This window comes from Periophthalmus magnuspinnatus, chromosome 21 (assembly GCF_009829125.3).
Source record: "Periophthalmus magnuspinnatus isolate fPerMag1 chromosome 21, fPerMag1.2.pri, whole genome shotgun sequence".
NCBI lineage: Eukaryota > Metazoa > Chordata > Actinopteri > Gobiiformes > Gobiidae > Periophthalmus > Periophthalmus magnuspinnatus.
The window spans coordinates 1,212,484-1,235,000 of NC_047146.1; the positions used below are offsets into that span (position 1 = coordinate 1,212,484).

Below are 22,517 nucleotides of genomic sequence, written 5' to 3' on the forward strand. Positions count from 1 at the left end.
TCCTCAAAAACAGACCTGGACTTGTGTTTTGTTTCATTCACATTGTTTCTTTAATCCATTCATCCAAAGTCGTTTTCTCTGAGTCTCAAAAATGCTGTTTTAAATGTTCCTGTTTAGTTACGTCACGGGTAAAACTTCAGACTTGCGCCCAGTTTCTAAACCACGTGTCAAACTCAAGGCCCGGGGGCCAAATGCGGCCCGCCACGTCATTTTATGTGGCCCGCGAGACGGTAAATTAAAAGGCACGACTGTCATTTTAAAATAAGTGTGTGCTGATTTAACGTGTGCACTGACAATAAACTGATGACATTTTCCCAACAAGTGACACTGAGAAATATTTGTAAATAATCATCACAAAATGTTCATGAAGAGGAAAATTGTAGGAAGGACGTCGACATTTTGACACCAAACACGGAGCTAAGTGTGAAAAAGTGAGTCTGCAAGAAAAACAACAAACTGTCCAATAATTAAAAGTCTGTAAAAGGACAAATTTGAATCAGAGCTGAAGGTTCAGACCAGATCCACACGTTTAAAAATGTCACTTTATCACAGAAACCGTAATTTAACAAGTTAAAAAGTAATTACATTTATTTGACATGACATTTGTTTACATTTAATGACATTTCTCCTCCCGCTCCGTCACATCTGGCCCTTGACGGCGGCCATTTTGCTGATGTGGCCCTCGGTGAACATGAGTTTAAGCTTCGACTTTCAGCAAATCAAAAATAAATAAACAAAAATAAACAAAGCAAACAAATAAATAGAAAAATAAACAAAACAAACAAAATAAATAGACAAAAATAAACAAAACAAACAAAAATAAATAGAAAAAATAAACAAAACAAACTAAAATAAATAGACAAAAATAAACTAAAATAAATAGAATAAAATAAATAAACAAGAAAAACAAAAATAAATAGATAGAAATAAACAAAACAAAAAATAAATAGAAAAAATAAACAAAATAAACTAAAATAAATAGACAAAAATAAATAAGATGAACAAAAATGAAAAGACAAAAATAGACAAAAATAAATAAGACAAACAACAATAAAAAGACAAAAATAAACAAAACAAACAAATAAATAGAAAAAATAAACTAAATAAACTAAAAATAAATAGACAAAAATAAACTAAAATAAATACAATAAAATAAATAAACAAGACAAACAAAAATGAAAAGAGAAAAATAAATAAAACAAACAACAATAACAAAATAAATAGATACAAATAAACAAAACAAAAAATAAATAGAAAAAATAAACTATATAAACTAAAATAAATAGACAAAAATAAACAAGACAAACAAAAAATGAAAAGACAAAAATAAACAAAACAAACAACAATAACAAAAATAAATACATCAAAATAAACAAAACAAAAAAATTAATTGAAAAAAATAAACAAAACAAAAATAAATAGACAAAAAAATAAACACACAAAATACTTTTTTTTTAATTAAGAGATTGATTCATTTTGTTTCTGTGATCAAAATTTGTCTGAACACTGTGTGAAATACTTTTACTTTTTTCTCTTAAAGTACATTTTTAAACAGGTACTTAAATACTTCTACTTCAGTATATTTTGCCATGTCATACTTGTACTTTTACTTAAGTAGCAGAGTACTTGATGAGGGGGCGGGGCCTGTGTGACACTACGGGACATTCAGTCTTTGATCCTCTTTCTTTAGCCTGAAGTGTTTGGCTCTTTCCAGACCGGAGCCGACGCGTAACTTCAGAGTGAGTCATCGTCGTGACGTCCTAATCCCGACGATAATCCTCCAGATGGGACGGATTCGCTCGGATTTGAGAAAAAAGAAATTCACTGTAACTTTTCCTCCGTGATACGAGTTTAGGCTCAAGTCAGAAAACACGAAGAAAACAGCGTTAATAATCTGAGAACGTCAAGAACACCACCCACGTACACCACCCACCACCAACACCACCACCTCCAACACCAACACCACCAACCTACACCAACACCTCCAACACCAACACCACCCACCTACACCACCCACCAACACCACCCACCAACACCACCCACCAACACCACCCACCTACACCACCTCCAACACCATCAACACAACCTCCAACACCACCACCTCCAACACCAACACCACCCACCAACACCACCACCACCAACACCACCCACCACCACCACCCACCACCACCAACACCACCACCACCCACCAACACCACTAACACCAACACCACCACCTCCAACACCACCCACCAACACCACCTCCAACACCACCACCTCCAACACCACCCACGAACACCACCACCTCCAACACCACCACCTCCAACACCAACACCTCCAACACCAACACCACCCACCAACACCACCCACGACCACCTTCAACACCACCCACCAACACCACCCACCAACACCAACACCTCCAACACCATCAACACCACCACCTCCAACACCACCCACCACCCACCAACACCACCACCTCCAACACCACCTCCAACACCACCTCCAACACCACCAACACCACCACCCACCACCCACCAACACCACCACCTCCAACACCACCTCCAACACCACCACCTCCAACACCACCACCAACACCACCCACCACCACCACCACCACCCACCACCACCACCTCCAACACCACCACCTCCAACACCACCACCACCACCTCCAACACCACCACCTCCAACACCACCACCTCCAACACCAACACCTCCAACACCAACACCTCCAACACCATCAACACCACCACCTCCAACACCACCCACCACCTCCAACACCACCACCTCCAACACCACCTCCAACACCACCACCTCCAACACCAACACCACCCACCAACACCACCACCAACACCACCCACCACCACCACCCACCACCACCACCCACCACCACCACCCACCAACACCAACACCACCACCTCCACCACCACCCACCAACACCACCTCCAACACCACCACCACCTCCAACACCACCACCTCCAACACCACCCACCAACACCACCACCTCCAACACCACCACTTCCAACACCAACACCTCCAACACCACCCACCAACACCACCCACGACCACCTTCAACACCACCCACCAACACCACCCACCAACACCAACACCTCCAACACCATCAACACCACCACCTCCAACACCACCCACCACCACCCACCAACACCACCACCTCCAACACCACCAACACTTAGACACTTACTTTGTGTTGTTACTTCCTGTATTTTTGTACTTTTCTTCAAACATTTAACTGATGTAAACCTCTGATCCACCAAACCAAGTCAGGATTATAAAAACATGAAATTAATCACACAAACGCCCGAGCCGCGACCTGTTTCTTGATTTCCCAGAGCGACTTCTGCTCAAAACCAAAACCAGGATTAAAACGATGAAGAAAAGTTCAGAGGAAAAGAACAAAAATACGGGAAGTAGCTCTGAGTTATAAAACAGAATCCCTCTGTCAGTCATCAACACAAACTCCATCCAAAAAAAAACACACAAGGAACACGTTTTTCTGACACTAAATAAAGCTGTTGTCTTCTATTTTTACTCATCAAATTAAAACCGCAAGCAGTGATAAAGGGCCCCAGCAGCACATTGTCTGTGTAAAAACTGTGTCTCTGTCTCTGCTGCTTCAGACTCATTCTGGTCTTAAATGTTCGTATTAACCCTCTACATGATCCTGGGGTTTTTATTTCACTTTTGTGTCAGTAAATCGAGATACAGTCTGTTTTTGAGGAGCTAACATGAACATGACTTAAATCTCACAAGAGTCAGATTTGTGTGATATTGGACCTTTAAGTGAACGCAGCAGAGCAGAGCACACGCTCACGCTCCACAGGCGACAGTGAGAGTTTGGGGTGAGAGTGTCGCGACCTCGTCCGACCTCCGCTCTTCATCACTTCCTCGTTTGTTACCATGGCGACCGCTGACAGACGGCTCCGCGGTGCCCCCAGAGGCTCAAATAAAAACATCAGGTCAATAACGACTGCTCGGATTTAAAGTGGTTTGCTTCATGTTTGTTTATGAGAAACATTAAAGTCTCTAAACCAGATTTTTACCGTCTTAAAAAGCTTAAGACATCTAGCATGCTAACCGCACACTTCCTGATTGTCTGACATTGGAATAATTTGATGCAGACAGAACACAAGAGCTGCTTATATGATACATCTGCACATCTGAGACACATTTTGCTCAAATACATGGAAAAAGAACTGGGTACACGCCCTTTAAATGTAGCACTTCCTGTATCACCACATGACATCACAAGGTGGAACAGAGTGAGGAGGTGAGGAGCTGAGGAGCTCAAGAGCTGAGGAGCTGAAGCAGTGAGGAGGTGAGGAGTTGAGGAGGTGAGGTGAGGACATGAGAAGGTAAGGAGTTGAGGAGCTGAAGCAGTGAGGGAGGTGAGGAGGTGAGGTGAGGAGTTGAGGAGGTGAGGTGAGGAGTTGAGGAGGTGAGGAGCTGACGAGGTGAGGAGCTGAGGAGGTGAAGAGGTGAGGAGCTGAAGCAGTGAGGGATGGGAGGAGGTGAGGTTAGGAGTTGAGGAGCTGAGGAGGTGAGGTGAGGAGTTGAGGAGGTGAGGAGCTGAGGAGGTGAGGAGCTGAGGAGGTTTAATTCTAAGATGCATGAGTGATATTCAGAGGGGGATGTGTCTTATTAAAGTGACTTCTCACTTTATCTGTTATTATTTATAAATATAATTCAAAATAAAAAAGAGCCGGATCCCATAAAAGAGCCGAAAGAGCCGTCACTGCTCCAAACCAAACACACAGGACAGAGGTGACAGCTCCATCTAGTGGCCACATGTCATTACTACACACAGAGGGGACGTTGTCTTGCGTCATCACGTCGCCTGTGCGTCTTGACGTCTGTGGACTTTGTCCTCTCCCACGCCGTGAATCCTGCAGCTGGAAGAGCGTCCAAACTGGTCTAAATAACGTCACTTGACAAGGTATTAAACGTGCAGAAGTGTTTAAACTGTGCGTGGGAAATGTCTGTCATGTTACTGAGTCTCAGGAAAGTGTTTTATTTGCAGCTCAAACTCAAAGCTAACCTGCTAACTCCTGTTAGCCGCACGTTCAGCGCGTGTTTCTCATTAAAAATAGACCAATGTCGTGTAGCACTGGCTCAGAGGCAGCGTCAGATTAAACTGATTTATGTCATTATTATGGAGAGAGGAGCATCTGTGTGACACAGGGGGCGACGCATGCGCAGTCATGAATGAGACATGATATAAAAGAGGAGTAATGTTCTGTGAGGAGGTGAAGAGATGAGGAGGTGAGGCAGTGAAGAGGTCAAGTGAGGAGGTGAGGAGAAGAGATGAGGAGGAGGTGAGTGTGTGTGTGAGGAGGTGAGTGTGTGTGAGGAGGTGTGTGCGTGTGAGGAGGTGTGTGCGCGTGAGGAGGTGTGTGCGCGTGAGGAGGTGCGTGAGGAGGTGCGTGAGGAGGTGCGTGAGGAGGTGAGGAGGTGTGTGAGGAGGTGTGTGAGGAGGTGCGTGAGGAGGTGCGTGAGGAGGTGTGTGCGTGTGAGGAGGTGCGTGAGGAGATGTGTGCGTGTGAGGAGGTGCGTGAGGAGGTGTGTGCATGTGAGGAGGTGTGTGAGGAGGTGTGTGCATGTGAGGAGGTGTGCGTGTGAGGAGGTGCGTGAGGAGGTGTGTGCGTGTGAGGAGGTGAGTGTGTGCGTGTGAGGAGGTGTGCGTGTGAGGAGGTGCGTGAGGAGGTGTGTGCGTGTGAGGAGGTGTGTGCGTGTGAGGAGGTGCGTGAGGAGGTGTGTGCGTGTGAGGAGGTGCGTGAGGAGGTGTGTGCATGTGAGGAGGTGTGCGTGTGAGGAGGTGCGTGAGGAGGTGTGTGCGTGTGAGGAGGTGTGTGAGGAGGTGAGCGTGTGAGGAGGTGAGCGTGTGAGGAGGTGAGCGTGTGAGGAGGTGAGCGTGTGAGGAGGTGAGCGTGTGAGGAGGTGAGCGTGTGAGGAGGTGTGTGAGGAGGTGAGTGTGTGAGGAGGTGTGCGTGTGAGGAGGTGTGTGCGTGTGAGGAGGTGTGTGCGTGTGAGGAGGTGTGTGAGGAGGTGTGTGAGGAGGTGTGTGAGGAGGTGCGTGAGGAGGTGCGTGAGGAGGTGCGTGAGGAGGTGTGTGAGGAGGTGAGTGTGTGCGTGTGAGGAGGTGTGCGTGTGAGGAGGTGCGTGAGGAGGTGTGTGCGTGTGAGGAGGTGCGTGAGGAGGTGCGTGAGGAGGTGTGTGAGGAGGTGTGTGAGGAGGTGTGTGAGGAGGTGTGTGCGTGTGAGGAGGTGCGTGAGGAGGTGTGTGAGGAGGTGTGTGAGGAGGTGTGCGTGTGAGGAGGTGTGTGCGTGTGAGGAGGTGCGTGAGGAGGTGTGTGAGGAGGTGTGTGAGGAGGTGTGTGAGGAGGTGCGTGAGGAGGTGCGTGAGGAGGTGCGTGAGGAGGTGTGTGAGGAGGTGCGTGAGGAGGTGTGTGCGTGTGAGGAGGTGTGTGAGGAGGTGCGTGAGGAGGTGTGTGAGGAGGTGTGTGAGGAGGTGTGTGAGGAGGTGCGTGAGGAGGTGCATGAGGAGGTGCGTGAGGAGGTGCGTGAGGAGGTGTGTGAGGAGGTGTGTGAGGAGGTGCGTGAGGTCGTGTTGTTCCTCTACACTCGAGCTCTTTTACACAGATCTCTGTGTAAAATCCAGGTCAAATGACTGTTGTTTCTTTTATTGTTTTTTTATTGTTATTATTTAAATGGACTCAATCGAAATGTTAAGGATCAAAAACTCCTCGTAATTGATACTAAACTTTATTTAAAGTCGATAAATTCAAAAAAATATTGATACTGATACAAATAAACAGCAAAATGAAACGATAATTAGCCATAGAATTTATTTATTTAACATATTCAATCCTCTGCAGCTCAGATTTTATTAAGTTGCTCTATTCCCCCCTTTTTTTTCTTTTTTTTTTTTGTATTTAACAGCAAAATGAATAAGTAAAAATATTTGAACTTTTGCAGATCCGAGATGAAGGAAGTGTCCTCAAACAAATGTGCCGGGGGGTTCCAGAAGGTCTTTGAGCACGAGAGGTGAGCCTTTTATCCTAAACACTTTGATGGGTGCATTCTGCAGCGTTCTGTTCAGAGGAAACACTCTTCTTCTGTTTGTTTATTTTCTGAACACAAGCCCTAACGCACTAGAGCCAAAACAGACGAGTAACCGACCCACGGAACCTTCAACCTGTCGCCATAGCAACCAGGTGTCCATGCAAAAGCAGATACGTTAAAGAGGGAAATTACGCAAAATCTGCTTTTTTTTGTATCTTTTTCCCATGTTCTAAATCTGTTCTCTCGTCAAAAACACGTCTGCTCTTTAATACCCCACAGCAGTAAATACCTCCTCTTTAATACCCCACAGCAGTAAATACCTCCTCTTTAATACCCCACAGCAGTAAATACCTCCTCTTTAATACCCCACAGCAGTAAATACCTCCTCTTTAATACCCCACAGCAGTAAATACCTCCTCTTTAATACCCCACAGAAGTAAATACCTCCTCTTTAATACCCCACAGAAGTAAATACCTCCTCTTTAATACCCCACAGAAGTAAATACCTCCTCTTTAATACCCCACAGAAGTAAATACCTCCTCTTTAATACCCCACAGAAGTAAATACCTCCTCTTTAATACCCCACAGAAGTAAATACCTCCTCTTTAATACCCCGCAGAAGTAAATACCTCCTCTTTAATACCCCGTAGAGGTAAAATACTGTCATGGCCTCGCTCTAAGCTTTGACAAAACAACATTTTAAATTAAATGTGTTTTTATTTAGAAAATTAATGAATATTTTCAGGTAGTGAGCCAGACAGAGCGGTGCCTACAGTTAGCATCAGTTAGCTGCAACGTGTCAATATGTTAATCAGCCTCCTGTGAGTATGACGTCATCACACCGTCTGTTTTTACGTTTCGCTCTCGTGTTTCAGCTCCGAGCTCAGGTGTAAGATGAGGTTTGCCGTGTTCCTTCCTCCAAAGGCGGAAACAGAGAAGTGCCCCGTGCTCTACTGGCTCTCAGGTGAGTCGCTCTACTGGCTCTCAGGTGAGTCGCTCTCAGGTGAGTCGCGCTCAGGTGAGTCGCTCTCAGGTGAGTCGCTCTCAGGTGAGTCGCTCTACTGGCTCTCAGGTGAGTCGCTCTCAGGTGAGTCGCTCTCAGGTGAGTCGCTCTCAGGTGAGTCGCTCTCAGGTGAGTCGCTCTCAGGTGAGTCGCTCTACTGGCTCTCAGGTGAGTCGCTCTCAGGTGAGTCTCTCTCAGGTGAGTCGCTCTCAGGTGAGTCGCTCTCAGGTGAGTCGCTCTCAGATTAAACTCATGTGACGTTGTTTTTCTTCAGGACTGACCTGCACAGAGCTGAACTTCATCACTAAAGCTGGATCTCAGCTCGGAGCGGCCGAACACGGACTCATCCTCGTGGCTCCAGACACCAGCCCCCGTGAGTGAAACAGCGCCCCCTCTGTCCTCTGTGTGTCCCCTCTGTCTCCTCTGTCCTCTGTGTGTCCTCTCTCTGTCTCTGCTGCTTCAGACTCATTCTGGTCTTAAATGTTCGTATTAACCCTCTACATGATCCTGGGGTTTTTATTTCACTTTTGTGTCTGTAAATCAAGATCTGAACATTAAAAACAGACAAATCAGGTCCTTCTTTCCCCGAGGTCGCTCCTGTTAGCGTTAGCGACAGGTTTGATTGACAGCGTTGCTAAGCGCCCGCTCCCTGCTCCTCGCTCCTGATTGGCTCTTTGGTTGCTATGATACTCGTGGTCAGAATTCCAAATATAAACATCGTCTTTAAACTCACTTTGTATCGACTCAGTTTCATGTTTTCCCTGGATAAGCGTCGGGACACGTTGCGTTTGGAGCGTTCCGGCCGTGGTTAGACGCAGTATTCCGCAGTCCTGTTCCTGTCGCCGTAGTAATGCGCTCTGTCCTTCATTTCCCATGATGCCTCAGGAGGGTGTAACATCGAGGGGGAGGACAAGAGCTGGGACTTTGGGACCGGAGCAGGTTTTTACGTCGATGCCACTGAGGAGCCGTGGAAGACCAACTACCGCATGTACTCTTACATCACCGAGGAGGTACGGCCAGAGCGATGTGTGTCAGATGCCCTCCCTGTGTGTGTCAGATGCCCTCCCCCTGTGTGTGTGTCAGATGCCCTCCCTGTGTGTGTCAGATGCCCTCCCTGTGTGTGTCAGATGCCCTCCCTGTGTCTCTTTTTCTGTAGTTTACTCCTCTACATGCTCTTTAATGCGTGTGATTTTTTTTAATACTGTATTTTCTGGAGTATAAGTCGCACCAGCCCAAAAATGTAAAATAATGAAGAAAAAAAACCCACATATTTCACACATAAAATGAATCTGAGGACACGTCTCACCCCCAGACAAACTACAAACTACTGAACTGAAAAAAGGTGTTCTTTATCTCTCCTCCCTCCCCCTCTTCCTCCCTCCCTCCATCACACCTGAGTATAAGTCGCCCCCCGGCCAAACTACAAACTACTAAACTGAAAGAAGTGATCTCTCCACACACACATCTGGGTGGTGACATCTCAGGTGTGTGTGCGTGTCAGGTGTGTGTGTGGGTCAGGTGTGTGTGTGGGTCAGGTGTGTGTGTGTGGGTCAGGTGTGTGGGTCAGGTGTGTGTGTGGGTCAGGTGTGTGTGTGGGTCAGGTGTGTGTGTGGGTCAGGTGTGTGTGTGTGGGTCAGGTGTGTGGGTCAGGTGTGTGTGTGGGTCAGGTGTGTGTGTGGGTCAGGTGTGTGTGTGGGTCAGGTGTGTGTGTGGGTCAGGTGTGTGTGTGGGTCAGGTGTGTGGGTGGGTCAGATGTGTGTGTGAAACAAGTAAAACTCCAGTCCTCTAATGTGTGTAACATTGTGATTCTGTTGTGGTGTCTGTGTGTGTCTGTGTGTGTCTGTGTGTGTCTGTGTTTGTGTGTGTCTGTGTGTGTCTGTGTGTGTCTGTGTGTTTGTGTGTGTCTGTGTGTGTCTGTGTGTGTCTGTGTGTGTCTGTGTGTGTTTGTGTGTCTGTGTGTGTCTGTGTGTGTCTGTGTGTGTCTGTGTGTGTCTGTGTGTGTCTGTGTGTGTCTGTGTGTGTTTGTGTGTGTCTGTGTGTGTCTGTGTGTGTCTGTGTGTGTCTGTGTGTCTGTGTGTGTTTGTGTGTGTCTGTGTGTGTCTGTGTGTGTCTGTGTGTGTCTGTGTGTGTCTGTGTGTGTTTGTGTGTCTGTGTGTGTCTGTGTGTGTCTGTGTGTGTCTGTGTGTGTCTGTGTGTGTCTGTGTGTGTCTGTGTGTGTCTGTGTGTGTCTGTGTGTGTCTGTGTTTGTGTGTGTCTGTGTGTGTCTGTGTGTGTCTGTGTGTTTGTGTGTGTCTGTGTGTGTCTGTGTGTGTCTGTGTGTGTCTGTGTGTGTCTGTGTGTGTTTGTGTGTCTGTGTGTGTCTGTGTGTGTCTGTGTGTGTCTGTGTGTGTCTGTGTGTGTCTGTGTGTGTTTGTGTGTGTCTGTGTGTGTCTGTGTGTGTCTGTGTGTGTCTGTGTGTCTGTGTGTGTTTGTGTGTGTCTGTGTGTGTCTGTGTGTGTCTGTGTGTGTCTGTGTGTGTCTGTGTGTGTTTGTGTGTCTGTGTGTGTCTGTGTGTGTCTGTGTGTGTCTGTGTGTGTCTGTGTGTTTGTGTGTGTCTGTGTGTGTCTGTGTGTGTCTGTGTGTGTCTGTGTGTGTCTGTGTGTGTCTGTGTGTGTCTGTGTGTGTCTGTGTGTGTCTGTGTGTTTGTGTGTGTCTGTGTGTGTCTGTGTGTGTCTGTGTGTGTCTGTGTGTGTCTGTGTGTGTCTGTGTGTTTGTGTGTGTCTGTGTGTGTCTGTGTGTGTCTGTGTGTGTCTGTGTGTGTCTGTGTGTGTCTGTGTGTGTCTGTGTGTGTCTGTGTGTTTGTGTGTGTCTGTGTGTGTCTGTGTGTCTGTGTGTGTTTGTGTGTGTCTGTGTGTGTCTGTGTGTGTCTGTGTGTGTCTGTGTGTGTCTGTGTGTGTCTGTGTGTTTGTGTGTGTCTGTGTGTGTCTGTGTGTGTCTGTGTGTGTCTGTGTGTCTGTGTGTGTTTGTGTGTGTCTGTGTGTGTGTGTGTCTGTGTGTGTCTGTGTGTCTGTGTGTGTCTGTGTGTGTCTGTGTGTGTCTGTGTGTCTGTGTGTGTTTGTGTGTGTTTGTGTGTGTCTGTGTGTGTCTGTGTGTGTCTGTGTGTGTCTGTGTGTGTCTGTGTGTGTCTGTGTGTGTCTGTGTGTGTCTGTGTGTGTCTGTGTGTGTCTGTGTGTGTCTGTGTGTCTGTGTGTGTTTGTGTGTGTCTGTGTGTGTCTGTGTGTGTCTGTGTGTGTCTGTGTGTGTCTGTGTGTTTGTGTGTGTCTGTGTGTGTCTGTGTGTGTCTGTGTGTGTCTGTGTGTGTCTGTGTGTGTCTGTGTGTCTGTGTGTGTCTGTGTGTGTCTGTGTGTGTCTGTGTGTGTCTGTGTGTCTGTGTGTGTTTGTGTGTGTCTGTGTGTGTCTGTGTGTGTCTGTGTGTGTCTGTGTGTCTGTGTGTGTTTGTGTGTGTCTGTGTCTGTGTGTGTCTGTGTGTGTCTGTGTGTGTCTGTGTGTTTGTGTGTGTCTGTGTGTGTCTGTGTGTGTCTGTGTGTGTCTGTGTGTGTCTGTGTGTGTCTGTGTGTTTGTGTGTGTCTGTGTGTGTCTGTGTGTGTCTGTGTGTGTCTGTGTGTGTTTGTGTGTCTGTGTGTGTCTGTGTGTGTCTGTGTGTCTGTGTGTGTTTGTGTGTGTCTGTGTCTGTGTGTGTCTGTGTGTGTCTGTGTGTGTCTGTGTGTGTCTGTGTGTTTGTGTGTGTCTGTGTGTGTCTGTGTGTGTCTGTGTGTGTCTGTGTGTGTCTGTGTGTGTCTGTGTGTGTCTGTGTGTGTCTGTGTGTGTCTGTGTGTGTCTGTGTGTGTCTGTGTGTGTTTGTGTGTCTGTGTGTGTTTGTGTGTTAGCTGCCGAAGCTAATCAACGCTAACTTCCCCACGGACCCTGAGCGCATGTCCGTGTTCGGGCACTCGATGGGGGGGCACGGGGCGCTCATCTGTGCCCTGAAGAACCCGGGAAAATACAAGGTGAGTCCAGAGCTGCACGACCGGGACGTATCAACTATTTATTTATTTATTTATTTATTTATTTATCTACCTACTTATTTATTACAACATGAGGTATTAACAACAACTATTTTATGTTATGTTATTAAAATATACAATTTTTATGTTAAGGACTTGTGTTTTTCAGTGCAATAACCATGTACTTTTATTTCAGTCTATTGATATATATATATGTATATTTATGTATATTTATGTATATCCACTTTATGACATCACAAGGTGGAACAGAGTGTTTTCCGTTAGCCTAAATCTGCAGGTTTGTGTGTTAAACGTGTGAATGAAACAAAAAAACACAACTCCAGGTCCGTGTGTGACGAGGAAACATTAGATCATCACAGAGCAGTGCATTATGGGGCTTTGACGTGTCCGTGTTTACGCCTGTTTGAACGCTCTCCTCTCGCTAATCCGTGCGTTTGCTTTTGCTGCGGCGTGTTTCAGTCCGTGTCTGCGTTCGCGCCCATCTGTAACCCCATGCAGTGTCCGTGGGGTCAGAAGGCCTTCTCTGGATACCTGGGCCCCGAGCGCTCCACCTGGGAGGTACGGACGCCGCCACGGTCCACGGACGACACGGACGACATCATCACAGACCACAGCCAATCACAGACGACATCATCACAGACCACAGCCAATCACAGACGACACGGACGACATCATCACAGACCACAGCCAATCACAGACGACACGGACGACATCATGACAGACCACAGCCAATCACAGACGACACGGACGACATCATCACAGACCACAGCCAATCACAGACGACACGGACGACATCATGACAGACCACAGCCAATCACAGACGACACGGACGACATCATCACAGACCACAGCCAATCACAGACGACATCATCACAGACCACAGCCAATCAGACGACACCACAGTCCACAGTCCTGTCTCTTTATCTCTCTCCTCCTCTCTCCCTCTCCCCCCTCTCTTTCTCTCTCCTCTTCCTCCTTCCCTCTTACCCTCTCTTTTTCTCTGTCTCTCTCCCTATCCTCTTTTTTCTCCCATCCCCCTCTTTCTTGCTCCCCCTCTCCACTCCATCTCTCCCCTTCCCTCTCTTCCCCTCTCCTCTCTGTCTCACCCCTCCTTGTCTCTCCTCCACCCTCTCTCTCTCCTCCTTCTCCCTCCCTCCCTCTCTCTCTCCCCCTCTCTCCTCTGTCTCTTTCTCTTGTCTCTCCTCCACCCTCTCTCTCTCCTCCTCACTCTCTCTCCTCCTTCTCCCTCCCTCCCTCTCTCTCTCCCCCTCTCTCCTCTGTCTCCCCCCCTCCCCCAGGCGTACGATGCGACGGTGTTGGCGTCCTCGTACAGCGGTCCTCAGTTGGACGTTCTGATCGATCAGGGCAAAGACGATGAGTTTTTGTCGGCGTCTCAGCTGCTTCCTGATAATCTCATCACCGTCTGCTCCGAGAAGAAGATCCCTGTGGTCTTCAGACTTCAGCCGGTAACTCATTTAGTCCTGGTTCAGTCCTGGTTTAGTCCTGGTTTAGTCCTGGTTCAGTCCTGGTTTAGTCCTGGTTTAGTCCTGGTTTAGTCCTGGTTTAGCGCTGATTTAGTCCTGGTTTAGTCCTGGTTTAGTCCCGGTTTAGTCCTGGTTTAGTCCTGGTTTAGTCCTGGTTTAGTCCTGGTTTAGTCCCAGGTCTAGTCCCGGTTTTGCCCTGGTTTAGTCCCCCTTTACTCCCCCTTTAGTCCCGGTTTGGCCCTGGTTTAGTCCCCGTTTAGTCCCCCTTTAGTCCCGGTTTAGTCCCGGTTTGGCCCTGGTTTAGTCCCCGTTTAGCCCCGGTTCAGTCCCGGTTTAGTCCCCGTTTAGTCCCGGTTTAGTCCCGGTTTAGTCCCGGTTTAGTCCCGGTTTAGTCCTGGTTTAGTCCCGGTTTGGCCCTGGTTTAGTCCCGGTTTAGTCCCGGTTTAGTCCCGGTTTAGTCCCGGTTTGGCCCTGGTTTAGTCCCGGTTTAGTCCCGGTTTAGTCCCGGTTTGGCCCTGGTTTAGTCCCGGTTTAGTCCCGGTTTAGTCCTGGTTTTGTCCCGGTTTAGTCCCGGTTTAGTCCCGGTTTAGTCCCGGTTTAGTCCCGGTTTGGCCCTGGTTTAGTCCCGGTTTAGTCCTGGTTTAGTCCCGGTTTAGTCCTGGTTTAGTCCCGGTTTAGTCCTGGTTTAGTCCCGGTTTAGTCCTGGTTTAGTCCCGGTTTAGTCCCGGTTTGGCCCTGGTTTAGTCCTGGTTTAGCCCTGGTTTAGTCCCAGGTCTGTGTGAGGAAACATTAGTCCAGGACTTAAAGAGTCAGTTTGGTGTGATATGTGATGTTCCTGCAGGTGGCGCTGCTCAGTCTTTAGTCTGTTTTCTCCTGCAGGGCTACGACCACAGCTACTTCTTCATCTACTCCTTTATGAACGACCACATCAAGCACCACGCCAAGTTCCTCAACGCCTGAGCTCACAACGCCACGTCTGGACCGGGGTCTGGACCGGGGTCTGGACCGGGGTCTGGACCGGGGTCTGGACCGGGGTCTGGACCGGGGTCTGGACCGGGGTCTGGACCGGGGTCTTCCTGTGACTCCAGAGTTCAAGTGCGTAGGACGGTTTGTGAAGAAAAGTTGATAAAAACTCAATTATTTCTACGTTTGTCACCAAAATTCCACTGAAACGAAGGTTCAGACTCTGGAAAATGCGTCGCTTTGCATAAAATGTTATTTTCACTACATAAAGGTGTGGTCGTTTATTTGTCTAATCGTGGCTGTTGTGTAAATGACTCTGTGCACGACGGCGCCCTCTACCTCTGTGTCAGCGTCACTACAGCATGTCCAGTTTTATCTCAATGGGGTTTTTGTAAAGTCATGATAAAATGAATAAATGTTTAAAGATCAGACGGTGGACGGGGAGCTGCGGGTGGGTCAGAGGTCAGGGGGTTAGGGTGAGACAGGGGTCAGAGGTCAGGGGGTTAGGGTGAGACAGGGGTCAGAGGTCAGGGGGTTAGGGTCAGACGGTGGACAGGGAGGTTGCGGTCACTGACGACACGTTAAACACAAATGACTTCACTAGAGACATTTTAGAAAGACATGTTTGTGTCTCAATGCTAATGCTAATGCTAATGCTAACTATGAACCACAAACTGAAGTATTCTACATTTAAAAATAATAGGGTAGTTTTTATTTTAATTTGAAGTGTAATAGATTTCTTTATTTTATGTTTTCAAATTTAAAAATAGCGACTGTTAGCTCTGAGACGCGGTGAGCTAGCTAGCGTGTTAGCCCAAAGACGTTCATCTGCTCATTTGTTAATTTATTTCAGCGGATTCTTTCTCCAGACCAAGGTTTAGTTTGTTTTAGTAGATGTGACGTATGAAAACAAAAACTAAACCTTGATGTGGAAAAATAATGTATTAAAATAGCGTAGCAGCTAGCGTAGCAGCTAGCATGTCGCTGTGTTGAGACTGTGTAGACCCTGTTTACGTCACGGTTGCTAGGAAACGGTTATGGAGTCACCTCTCTGTGCTGCACGTGTCCAACCAGGAAGTAAAACCATAAACTTCACCTGACAAAATGAAAATGTTAAACCTGTTGCTAACGCTAACAGGAGCGACCGCGGGGAAAGAAGGCGCCGGGTTTGTCTGTTATTAATGTTCAGATCCTGATTTAGACACAACAGTGAAATAAAAAACTATTTTCTACATTTTATAAACAAACAGAAAACTTCAACACAACATGAAGAAAGAAAAACACTCACTTGGTTTGTGTTCGCCCTCTGACCTGAAGGTTGCCGGTTCAAATCCCGGTCTTGACATAAACATCGGTGCGACTCCAGCTCCCACAGATGAACACCGTCGTTGTGTCCTTGGGCAAGACACTTCACCCCCCTCACCCCAGTGTGTCTGTCGGGGTGTGTGTCTCTGTGTGCATGTGTGGGTGTGTGTCTGTGTGTGTGTGTGTGTGTGGTTCTTGATGTAAAATGTTTTGTGTGACTTGAAGGTGGAAAAATAATATCTCTACTTTTATAAAATATACAAAACATTTCCCTCCTCCCTCTCTACCCCTCCTCTCTCTTTCCCTCCCTCCTCCCTCTCTCCCCCTCTCTCTTTCCCTTTCTCCCTCCCTCCTCCCTCTCTCCCTCCCTCCCTCTCTCTTTCCCTCTCGTGCTTCTTCCCTCCCTCTTCCTCTTTCCTCTTTCCTCACCCCTCTCCCTCTCCTCCTCCCTCTCCTCTCCTGTGTGTCGTTTGTGTTGTGTGTTGTATGTGTTTTGTATATTGTGTGTGTTGTATATGTTGTACGTGTCTTGCGTGGTGTGTGTCGTGTGTGTTTGTGTTGCGTGTGTTGTATGTGTCGTGCATGTTGTGTGTCTGTAGTGTGAGGTGTTGTCTGTGTTGTGTTGTATGTTGTGTGTATTGTGTGTGTTGTATGTGTTGCGTGTGTGTCTTGTTTGTGTTGTGTGTATTGTGTGTGCAATAAGTGTTGTATTTGTCGTGTGTGTTGTGTGTGTGTAGTGTGTTGTATATAGAGTGTATGTGTTTGTGTTGTGTATGTCGTATGTGTTGTGTGTTTATAAAGTCGTACACTCTGCTGTAGAGTGTGAGGTCTTGCGTGTCATGTGTGTCGTGTGTGTATTGTATGTGTTGCATGTGTGTGTTTGTGTTGTGTGTATTGTGTGTTTATAAAGTCGTACTCTGCTGTACTGTGAGGTCTTGTGTGCGTCGTGCGTTGTGTGTCTTGTGTGTTGTGCGTTCATGTTGATGTTTACACTTGTTGTCGTCATTATTATCAGTCTTTTTTCAGTGAATAAACGAGTCCAGGGCGTTTGTACTTTTACTGCGTTTGTACTTTTACTGCAGTACTCGACTTTACAGTATTTACAGTATTTTATTCACACGAGGTTAAGGCCACGAACACACATCTGTACAACAAAATACTCCATAGAAAACACACTAAAGTACACACAAAAGTACACAAAATAAACTGTTTAACTGTACAAGGCCATCAGCAGGACGCTCCAACACAAATACTACTGCAGTACTCGTATCTAGAGTACTGCAGTATAAATATCACTTTTATGTTTTTTGTATTTTTAAAATGAATTAAACAGCAGATAATTGACCTGGAAACGAAAGACGAGTCTCCTCAAAAACAGACCTGGAGTTGTGTTTTGTTTCATTCACACACGTTTGAGTCACACTTTATTATTCGTCTGTCACATCTACAAAGATCAAAACGCTCTGTTCCACCTTGTGATGTCATCAAGTGGTATTTTTCAACTTAGCTCCTCCTCCTTTTACCTTTAGTTCAGTAGAAGATTGACAATTATTCCAGATGAAAAGCTGAAATGATCCAAATGATTCTATAAATGAAGGTGTGTGGAGTTTAAAAACACAGTGGAGCACTTCCTGTATCACCACATGATGACATCACAAGGTGCATTATGGGACTTTAACCAGCGCTTTCTCTTATCACGTCAAATGATGATGAAGGACAGTACTCACATTTACTCGAGTAACAGTTTAAACAAATTGTACTTTTCCAGCAGTGTACTTTTACTCATACTGAAGTCATATTTGTATTGAAGTAACAGTACTTTTAGTCATACTCGAGTCATATTTGTATTGAAGTAACAGTACTTTTACTCATACTCGAGTCATATTTGTATTGAAGTAACAGTACTTTTACTTGAGTTTTTTGTAACAATATGAAATAATTTGAACTTTTGTTTCTTTTTCTTTAGATTTGATTCAGTTTGGCTCATTTTTCGTTGCACTCGACTCTTGTCGAATCACTGCTTTGTGCTTCTACTTGAGTAATATTATTCTGAAGTAACTGCGCTGATACTCGAGTACATGTCTGTGTCCTGTGGTGCAGGTGTGCTGACCTTTGACCTGGTTTATGGGTCATATCTGTGGAGTTTTTGGTTCTGTCCACATCAAACAAAAAACTGACTCAAAGTTCAGCGTCGTCTCTGTCACTTTAAATTTACTTAAAGGTGATGTCACGCTGGGGGTGTTCTACACGGATGTCTATGGTGGGATGTTCAGCAGTTACCATGGAGACGCAGTGGACACGTTAGCAAATACAGCCCAAAAAAAAAAAAAAAGTTTTATGGTTGTCTGAAAACGCACGAAAAAAGTAAAAAAGCACATTTTCACCTGCTAATGCTAATGCTAATGCTAATGCTAATGCTAATGCTAGCTTGTGGCTGTATTTGACAGAGACTTGTTTAAGGGCACACATCAGCTCACCTGCTGGACTTCCAGCTCTTTCTGGTCAGATTGTGATAAAATAAAACTCAGATTAAAGTCTCACAGAGCCTCAGACAGAGCGGTGCCTCCAGTTAGCGTCACAGCCCCAGAGAATGTTGATGACGTCAGCGGCAACGTGACAATTTGCAAAACTGAACATCCAAAATAACAAATAGTATAAATATAAAATAATGGGTTTTCGAGCGGCTGTTTAAGGTAAAACCACGAGACACAACAGGCGAAAAGTTACACACTGTGGCTTTAAGAGTCTGGACACATGCACGCTCCACTGCTCAAAACAGCTGGTCCCACCTGGTGATGTCATCAGGTGGCCGCCGCAGACGCTAGCGCACTCTCAAACCCGCCGCTGATGTCGTTTGATTGTCTTTTGTTTCTTTGGACTCGACTGAGACAAAAACTCTAAATATATTTAAACATTTAGCCACTTTTCTTATTTTTGTCCAATTTAAGAAACAATATAAACTGGTTTTCTCAAAATATGTTCCATTTATTTACACAGTATTGTTCGGTGTCAGTTAAATATTTATAAATTCAAATTTCATAACATTTTACAAAGTGATTCTGATTTTAAACCCGGGGCAGATCATATAAATATAAATATAAATATAAATATAATCTGTTTTCCATCGACGACGTAAAGGACATTTTAGAAAGACCTTGAGTTTTTTGGCTAAATACGTGTTTTTGTGAACGATTAAATTCACAAAAACAGAACGTTGACTTGTGCTTGCATATTTGAAGAGCTCTTTTTGCATAATTTACACATGTTTTTCCCGCTCGTCACATTTTAAAACTAAATATAACAGAATAAATGAACGTGAGACCCGTGCTGCGGGTCAAAGGTCGTTCTGCGTCGCTCCGGCCCAGTTTCCGTTTTGATTCATTTAGAATATCATGAAATACGTTTAAAGGAGCTGCATGAAACGTGCTCAGTGTTTTCAAACAGGAAGTGATCGTGTGTGTGTCACTTCCTGCTCCGTCGACTCTGGCTCCAGTTCACTTTACATTGAAAAACCGCGGCGCCATTTTGGTCTTAAATGTTTCGTATTAACCCTCTACATGATCCTGGGGTTTTTTAGTTTTTTTACTGAGTTTATTTTATTTTTTATTTAATTTTATTTTTTTTTCTTGTTATTTTGAGTTTATTTATTTATTTTTTGTTATTTAAAGTTTATTTATTTATTTTTTGTTATTTTGAGTTTATTTATTTATTTTTTCTTATTTTGAGTTTATATATTTATTTTTTCTTATTTTAAGTTTATTTATTTATTTTTTCTTATTGAGTTTTTTTTAGTTAGTTTGAGTTTTTTATTATTATTATTATTATTATTATTTTGAGTTTGTTTTTTGATTAATAACAGACAAAGGGGCGTTACTGTCAACATCCTCGCGTCTGATTGGCTCTTCGGTTGCTATGATACTTGAAGTTGGATTTCTAAATATGGAAGTCGTGCCTAAGTCGGCCGCTGTACCTGCTCCTCCATGAGCTTCATCTGGAGTCACGTCTGTACAGAGCCCGAGGTCCAGAGCTTTCACTCCGTCTTTACTGTTACGACTTAAACTCTTGTGCTTCTTGTAAATCCAAACGGCGTCTCGGAGCAGAGGCCTGAGGTTCTGTGAGGCCTGAGCACACGACAGACCCGTGGATCTCACCTGGACTTTTATTCTTTTAGCCGTAAAAATCACGTTAAATGAAGTATCAGCCTGTGCTTTTGTCTTTTTTCACACGTCCTCCTCTATTTTTCCTTATTTTTCCTGCGTCAAATAACTGACTGGGAGACTCCCGGCGGCTCCTGCGCTCTGATTGGTCGTCATCGAGGGCGACACAAGCACATTACTGTAACGACAGAGCCCCGCGTCTCCGCTTTGAGACGCCGCTTCAGTTTACACGAAGCACAAAACGGAGTTACAGTAAAAGAAAGCGAAGGGGCTGGAGTTTAGGACCAATCAGATCAGAGAGAGTCATGTGACGCTCCCTCTGCTCTCTGATTGGATAATTGAACCAAAACACCAAATTATAACAAAAATAACTTGTCCGTCGTGTCCAGAGTTTTCATGATTAAGAATAAATCAGCGTTTTAACTGTTCTGAGTAAAAGTTGTGTTTGATTTGAACACGAGTCACATTTATAACATTTTAACTCTAAATCTCACACACAGCTCCTTTAACGACGTTTCCACAATATTCTACTTTTTATCTTAATTTTTCAAACCAATCTGACATTAAAAATCACACCAGAATCACGTCGTCCCTGCGTCTGGATAAATCTTAGTGCTGTTGATACTTTGACCTGAAAACTTCACACCGAGCGTTTTAAAGTCCAGTGTCTCTGCCACGAAGACAAGATGGCCGACCTCAGCCCGCGGCACGTTCTTCTCCTTTTCTCCGCTGGATTTTTCAGTCTGTGTTTGGTGCTTTTTGTCCTGGTTTTGTTCACGTCCCGAGCGCAGTTTGGTCGACGAGCGCCTGCACCGTGACGCAGAGTTTAACCAGACCCTTCTCCTCCAGGATGTGATGAGGAAGACACAGTTTGTCCTGAGAAAACGAGTCCACGACCAGGAAGAAGAAGAGTGAGAGACGGGGGGCGGCGAAGAGTGAGAGAGAGTGAGACAAGCAGACGGGGGGCAGGGAAGAGTGAGAGAGAGTGAGACAAGCAGACGGGGCACGGAAGAGTGAGAGAGAGTGAGACAAGCAGACAGGGGGCAGGGAAGAGTGAGAGAGAGTGAGACAAGCAGACAGGGGAAGTGAAGAGTGAGAGAGAGTGAGACAAGCAGACAGGGGCAGGGAAGAGTGAGAGATGGGGTGGTGAAGAGTGAGAGAGAGACAAGCAGACAGGGGGCAGTGAAGAGTGAGAGAGAGTGAGACAAGCAGACAGGGGGCAGTGAAGAGCGGGAGAGAGTGAGACAAGCAGACAGGGGGTGGCGAAGAGTGAGAGAGAGTGAGACAAGCAGACAGGGGGCAGGGAAGAGTGAGAGAGTGAGATAAGGGGCAGTGAGGAGTGAGGGAGAGTGAGACAAACTCAGTTTATTTTCCAGTTTATTTTCCAAAAACAGCACACTTTTGTAAAATGGAGAAGTTTGTGTTGTTATGACATATTTATTTTCTTGTCGGACGCAACAAATTTACACCAAAAATTCCTGTCAGGAATTTTAAAATCATCTCCCAAACCTGGTCCTTGAGTCAGAACAGTACGAAGCCAATGTGTGGATGAAGATGAAGAGCATAAGCAAAGAACGTATCACTCTCACATAAAAGAATGTGTCACTCTCACATAAAAGAACGTGTCACTCTCACATAAAAGAACGTGTCACTCTCACATAAAAGAACGTGTCACTCTCACACATCAAAGAACGTGTCACTCTCACATAAAAGAACGTGTCACTCTCACATAAAAGAACGTGTCACTCTCGCACATAAAAGAACGTGTCACTCTCACATAAAAGAACGTGTCACTCTCACACAGGCCCACATGATGTTGCATAGTCTGATAACTTATGAATACTTATATATATATATTATACTTATCAATAAAATCATTTATACAAAATACAGACGACCCAATAGAACAGCACAGATATTTATACAACTGAACCATTTCAGGCCTTTTAATTCAACAAAGGCTTCAAACTGTGTGCTATTTCTAAACAAATGTTTGTGCTAAATACGCCGTTTAAAGTGTGTATTCTCTAGTTTTGACTTCATCTGGTGAATAAAACCAGTTTGAAATATAAATTACACTTTTACACTGAACAAGAAGCAATTTGTAAAGAAAACTGCATTGTTTTTTGGTAGAAGTAGTGTTAGAAGAGCGTTTCATTTAGACAGTCCCAAACTGATGACGTCACACTGATGACGTCACACTGATGACGTCACACTGATGACATCACACTGATGACGTCACACTGATGACATCACACTGGGAGAATTCTGTCTAAAACGATTTCCTCAAAATAAATATGTTTTCTTATATTTGTATATTGTATATTTGTAAATATAAATCTCCGTGTTCGTTAGTTCAGGAGTTTAGCCGCTGTACCACACGGTTGCTAGGTTACACTTATGCAATTCCCTACAGTGATGTCATCATTTCCAACCAGGAAGTAAAAACTGAAACCTAAAAATACCTATTGCCAAACAGAGAAAATGTAAAAACCTTAATCTTAAA

General features: G+C 45.3%; 3 protein-coding genes across 4 annotated transcripts in view; 1 reads left to right on the forward strand and 2 right to left on the reverse strand.

Annotated features, from left to right (window-relative positions):
• Positions 1–22,517, reverse strand: part of ormdl1 (ORMDL sphingolipid biosynthesis regulator 1) — a 192,687-nt gene that overhangs the window by 22,280 nt on the left and 147,890 nt on the right. The window lies entirely within an intron of this gene.
• On the forward strand, positions 4,824–14,814 carry esd (esterase D/formylglutathione hydrolase). The gene is made up of 9 exons (XM_033987457.2): positions 4,824–4,930; positions 6,969–7,037; positions 7,932–8,020; positions 8,334–8,432; positions 8,945–9,069; positions 11,965–12,084; positions 12,562–12,660; positions 13,401–13,568; positions 14,466–14,814. Exons 2-9 carry the CDS (start codon positions 6,976–6,978, stop codon positions 14,544–14,546), a joined length of 843 nt encoding a protein of 280 aa, XP_033843348.1. The 5' UTR covers positions 4,824–4,930; positions 6,969–6,975; the 3' UTR covers positions 14,547–14,814.
• Positions 19,701–22,517, reverse strand: part of lrch1 (leucine-rich repeats and calponin homology (CH) domain containing 1) — a 56,454-nt gene continuing 53,637 nt past the window's right edge. For both annotated transcript variants that reach the window (XM_033987503.2, XM_055230598.1), the window contains one exon: positions 19,701–20,887. In XM_033987503.2, coding sequence (XP_033843394.1) covers positions 20,786–20,887 — 102 coding nt within the window. In that variant the 3' untranslated portion in view covers positions 19,701–20,785. The remainder of the gene's footprint in view (positions 20,888–22,517) is intronic.

Bases quoted from the DNA above. Each gene is read 5' to 3' on its own strand.
- esd (XM_033987457.2), top strand. From the start codon at position 6,976: ATGAAGGAAGTGTCCTCAAACAAATGTGCCGGGGGGTTCCAGAAGGTC. The intron at 8,021-8,333 runs GTGAGTCGCTCT...GTTTTTCTTCAG, and splicing joins CGTGCTCTACTGGCTCTCAG to GACTGACCTGCACAGAGCTG. The intron at 9,070-11,964 runs GTACGGCCAGAG...TTTGTGTGTTAG, and splicing joins ACTCTTACATCACCGAGGAG to CTGCCGAAGCTAATCAACGC.